Source organism: Lactuca serriola, chromosome 2 (genome assembly GCF_051521515.1).
Source record: "Lactuca serriola cultivar US96UC23 chromosome 2, Lser_US96UC23_V15, whole genome shotgun sequence".
In the NCBI taxonomy this organism is placed as follows: domain Eukaryota; kingdom Viridiplantae; phylum Streptophyta; class Magnoliopsida; order Asterales; family Asteraceae; genus Lactuca; species Lactuca serriola.
Window position 1 is genome coordinate 73,621,493 of NC_136409.1, and position 5,644 is coordinate 73,627,136.

Genomic DNA, 5,644 nt, shown 5'->3' on the forward strand with positions numbered 1-5,644 from the left:
GTGCCAATAAAAAAATATACGATGCCAACAAAAATAAAACATTAAAAAACAAAAACAACAATTATATGGTGCCAATCAAAAAAATATACCATGCCAACAAAAATTGCCTTAATAAAAAATACAATAAAAGATACTAGTAATTTCAACCAAACGTACCCTTAAAAATATAGGCGAGTAAGAAACGGACGATAAAATGAAGCGCGTGAAACTATTCATACGAAATGTGCTCGTGAGTGGCACGTGACATGGCACAATACAGAGAGGTTTGAAAGAACCACAGTCGCCTTTCACTAACCACCCGATTCAATATCAGCTTGCCCATTAAATTCTCGCTTTCTATAAACCCTAGCTTTTATTCTCATTCAATCGGACATTTCTATCTGTTCCGATGTCGACAGCCGCGGCGTCATCGATCGGAGCTGCAAACACATCGCTGGTGAAGGATTCTAAGCTTCAATTGAAAACTTTTAATGGATTCAGGAAAAACACGAGCTACTCGTCTACTTATTCGCTTCTGTTGGACACACGCATACATCCATTCACATCCATATCTTCCTCCACTTCTCCTGCCGTCATCAGAGCTGTTTCAACGGTAATTATCATATTCTACTGTTTCTGGATTCTGTCTTTGTTCTGCAACATTGATTCATTCTTGCTTTACGATTTCAGATTTAGCATCAGAAATGTAAATAGTAGTCGTGTAAGATCTAACGTTAATTGAAGTGTGAAAATGATTTTAGCTTCCATGGCTCTAGCATGAGCTTTAGCAGTATGATTAAGTTGTGTTATTGATAGAAAAAACAGGGGAAATGAGTTCTTTTTGAGTGGTGATTTGGATTCAAATAACACATTCGTATGTAATCTTGTTTCCCTTTCATTACGGGAATGGATGCATGGCATTTGGATCTTCCGATGTTCATAAATTCGGAAAGTTCCTGCTAATCTCACTTTGCGTCATGTTTTTTCATATAACAGAAATTGTTTTACTTTAAAAAGCGTAAGCATTCCATCTCTATTGTCTAGTTCAGAAGCAGTGCTCCATTACAGAAATCAATCAACTTAAGTGCTTACGAGTCAATCTCTCTTTTCTCAATAAACCAAGCCTGTAAATCAAGCTCTCTTCTCAAATTAAGTATTTGAAACAGACCACCTTCTTTTGATATGGTTTAAAATCTCCAAGTTGCATCATTATAACTAATGAAGATATTTGTCTCTAATTTTCTATTACGTGTTTGCAGCCAGTGAAGCAGGAAACTGCAGTTGAGACTAAGAGAAGCAAGGTTGAAATATTCAAGGAACAAAGCAACTTCATTCGATACCCTCTCAATGAAGAGTTGTTAACTGATGCACCTAATATAAACGAGGCTGCTACTCAACTAATCAAGTTCCATGGAAGCTACCAACAATATAACAGAGATGAAAGAGGTGCCAAATCATATTCATTCATGCTTCGTACAAAGAACCCATGTGGAAAAGTTTCCAATCAACTCTACCTTGCAATGGATGATCTTGCTGATCAATTTGGAATTGGAACTCTTCGGTTAACAACCCGACAAACATTTCAACTCCATGGAGTCATAAAGAAGGATCTCAAAACTGTAATGAGCACAATCATCAAAAACATGGGATCAACACTTGGTGCATGTGGTGATCTCAATAGAAATGTTCTTGCTCCTGCTGCCCCTTTTGTGAGGAAAGATTACCTTTTTGCCCAACAAACAGCAGACAACATTGCTGCTCTTTTAACCCCACAATCTGGATTTTATTATGATATGTGGGTAGATGGGGAACAGTTTATGACTGCAGAACCTCCTGAAGTTGTGAAAGCTCGCAATGACAACTCTCATGGGACAAATTTTCCTGATTCTGCTGAGCCTATTTATGGAACTCAGTTCTTGCCAAGAAAATTCAAAGTTGCAGTCACTGTGCCTACAGATAACTCAGTTGATCTTTTGACAAATGACATTGGTGTTGTGGTTGTTACTGATGATAATGGAGAACCCCAGGGTTTCAATCTATACGTATGACATTTTTAAACATGCATTATTATTGTTTGTTTTCTGTTTTAGAAATATGAAAATCAAGCTCATATATTTTTTTTTATTTTTCAGGTTGGTGGTGGGATGGGAAGAACACATAGGATGGAATCCACTTTCCCTCGCTTAGCAGAGCCATTGGGTTATGTCCCTAAAGAGGATATCTTGTATGCAGTGAAAGCCATTGTTGTTACACAAAGAGAAAATGGAAGAAGAGATGACCGAAGATACAGTAGAATGAAATACCTGATAGATTCATGGGGAATCGATAAGTTTAGATCAGTTGTTGAAGAGTACTATGGAAAGAAGTTTCAACCTCCAAAGGAGTTACCCGAATGGGAATTCAAAAGCCACCTTGGATGGAATGAACAGGTTAGTTTCATCAAAATCTACCCAATTATATCATTCCACTTTGATATTTTCAATCTTTTTCTTAAAAAGACATTACTTTATTTTTCTTACATTTAATTTGTTGTGGCAGGGTGATGGGCGTTTATTTTGTGGGCTCCATGTTGATAGTGGAAGGGTTAAGGGGATAATGAAGAAGACATTAAGGGAAATAATTGAGAAGTATAACTTGAATGTAAGGATCACACCAAACCAAAACATTGTCCTTTGTGATATTCGCCCTTCTTGGAAACGTCCGATCACTGTAGCTTTAGCACAAGGTGGTCTTTTGGTAAGTCATCTATGTTCATCTAGCCTTTACAATGCTTTAATAAGAATAAAAGATGGAAAATAGTCAAAATACAAAGAAATGTAAATAAGAAGACTTAATTGTTTTTTGAAGCCTCCTACTTATGTGGATCCACTTAACATAACTGCAATGGCATGCCCTGCTCTTCCTCTTTGTCCTCTTGCAATCACTGAAGCTGAACGAGGAATTCCTGACCTTCTTAAACGGGTTCGAGCTGTATTTGAGAAGGTATTTATTGAATTAGTTTCATTATTTCACTAAATAAAAAATCAACTTTCATTATTATTTATTTAATTATTTCCACCTAAATATCTCAAACTTCTCGTACAACTCTCAAAATTGTACTTTTTGTTGACATGCCATGTCATCAACAAATACAAAATTTTATAACAATGGAACAAAAAGATAATACAAACTTTGTTTAAATCTTCATGTGATTTTTATTAAGTATGAAATTGTGATGTCAGGTTGGTCTTCCGTATAATGAATCAATAGTAGTGAGAGTTACTGGTTGCCCTAATGGCTGTGCTCGACCCTACATGGCTGAACTTGGATTAGTTGGTGATGGTCCTAATAGCTATCAGGTACTTTTCACTTCTTTTTGTTACACAGTGCAAAACAGAACAGGTTGTACTACATCTGACATACCTAAAAAGGCGTGCAAGCTTTTGTCCTACCTAAAAAGGTGTGGACAAAGATTGATGTGAATGAGAAAAAAGCTGCAATTTTTTGGATTCACTTTTTGATCATGTGTGAAAAGACGTGAATGCCCTTTGTGTGACATTGCTCTATTTTGTAGCTATGGCTTGGGGGAACACCAGGTCAAACTGCATTAGCCAGAACATTCATGAACAAGGTTAAGATCCAAGACCTTGAGAAAGTCTTTGAACCCTTGTTCCACAGCTGGAAATCAAAGAGGAAAGCTAAAGAATCATTTGGCGACTTCACAAATCGTGTGGTAAGATTCCATTGAATTCAATTCCAATTTTTTGACAGATTCCATTCCTTCCAAAAACATTCTATTTTGTGGGTCTTACTGAATAACATTTTTTTTTCTTTGATAATCTTTCAAGGGATTTGAGAAACTTCAAGAAATAGTGGACAAATGGGAAGGTGTACCAAAATCATCATCACGTTACTACTTAAAGCTTTTCACTGATAAGGAAACATTTGAAGCTGTGGATGCACTTGCAAGGGTTGAGAACAAGAGTGCTCATCAATTGGCAATGGAAGTCATCCGTAATTTTGCTGCTTCACAGCAAAATGGCAAAAGCCAGTAAGTAACATAATCTGAAATTGAAGAGAGGAATAAGAGTATGTTTTGCAAGTCTGTATTATATATGATGCTCTAATGTGTTTCAATTTAGGTGTTGATTCCATTTCTAAATCAAGGTTTGTTTCGAGACTTACGTTTTTTGTTTATTGAGAGTAGTAGTGTTTGATCTCTGATTGCTTCTGTTTATGTATGTGTTTCAGTTTTGAATTTTGATGTAGTCTTAAGTAGTTTGATATTGTCATCTATTTCCTGATGTTTTATATCAATAAGTTTTCGGTTATTATGTAGCATGGATTATTGTTGCACTTAACAAATTCTCATATTGCTCATCTGATTCTTAAACCTCTTCAGGTTTCAAGAAGTTAAAATTTAAAATTTAGCATTCCATATCAACAATTGATCCCAAGGTTGACGTGAGGTTGAGAATCACATTATGACCTTAAATGCAAAATAAACCGGAAGCTACAAGGGTTTCAGTTGACCTAAAACTATGCCACCATTTCACCAAAAGCAATTCAATTTTCTTGTAACACAACTTCTTGATCTTCCATTCTAAGAGAGGTTTTGTCTCTTTGACGACTAGGTTCTTTTCATCTGTCAACAACCATGACAACAAAATCATACCACTTATACATTTTGTGAGTAGATCATGATTAGAGTGATATCCACAAAGTTTATTTGGTCTCAACAAAATTTAACCGCACACTTTAGTATAGTGTTGAAAGTTGAATTCAATGAGAAAAGTTTGCAACTTGAGATTGGAGCACGTGTGACACATCATCGTAATTGGGTATGTTTTCGTACATGGAAGTAACCATAAAGGTAAATATTTAGAAGTCAAATAACTAAATTTAATGTATGTCCGATTGATTTTTACCTGTTCTTTTAAGACTACGATGATGATGAAACGCCGTATAAAAAAACAAACACATGGTCTTGTTTGGGTTGAAGTTAACAAAATGTTAATTAGTATATGTGTCGCTTCCAATACATTTGCATTTTTTCATAAAAAAATTTATGTGACCGATATATTTACAAAAAGTTGACATAGATTTAAACATAAAAATATTTGTTTAAAGCCAATACAGATTCAATTACAACCTTTCTTTAACTTAAATATAAGAACCTTTCATATATATATATATATATATATATATATATATATATATATATATATATATATATATATATATATATATATATATATATATATATAGAGAGAGAGAGAGAGAGAGAGAGAGAGAGAGGTTCAATTATTCTAACTAATTATTGTACATCTATTGTACGCTATGAGAATAATAAAAAAAAACATATTGTTTGATAATATAAATACATTCAACCTTACATAAATATTGTCATTAACACACATTCTTACTAATTCATTCTTACTAATTAAATCATCTATAAGGTTATTATACACTTATTATTATTATTCTTATTTCTATTATAATGTTTTATTGGGTCGTATTCTGTTAGAATAAAAATGAGTGAAAAACGATAATTAAAAAAAAATAATAATAATAATTAACGAGAATGCATGAAAATGATGATATTTTTGTAAGGTTGAACGTAATACAATAACCTAAGCCTATATATATATATATATATATATATATATATATATATATATATATA

At 33.8% G+C, this 5,644-nt stretch overlaps 1 protein-coding gene across 1 annotated transcript; it reads left to right on the forward strand.

The window, feature by feature from the left end:
• Window positions 1-286: 286 nt before the first annotated feature.
• On the forward strand, window positions 287-4,177 carry SIR (sulfite reductase). The gene is made up of 8 exons (XM_079024149.1): window positions 287-592; window positions 1,239-2,021; window positions 2,112-2,408; window positions 2,518-2,715; window positions 2,827-2,961; window positions 3,201-3,317; window positions 3,533-3,691; window positions 3,807-4,177. Exons 1-8 carry the CDS (start codon window positions 389-391, stop codon window positions 4,011-4,013), a joined length of 2,100 nt encoding a protein of 699 aa, XP_078880275.1. The 5' UTR covers window positions 287-388; the 3' UTR covers window positions 4,014-4,177.
• The last annotated feature ends 1,467 nt before the right edge of the window (window positions 4,178-5,644 follow it).

Coding starts and splice junctions, on each gene's coding strand:
- SIR (XM_079024149.1), top strand. CDS start 389: ATGTCGACAGCCGCGGCGTCATCGATCGGAGCTGCAAACACATCGCTG. Junction 593..1,238: donor TCATCAGAGCTGTTTCAACG/GTAATTATCATA, acceptor ACGTGTTTGCAG/CCAGTGAAGCAGGAAACTGC. Junction 3,692..3,806: donor GCGACTTCACAAATCGTGTG/GTAAGATTCCAT, acceptor TAATCTTTCAAG/GGATTTGAGAAACTTCAAGA.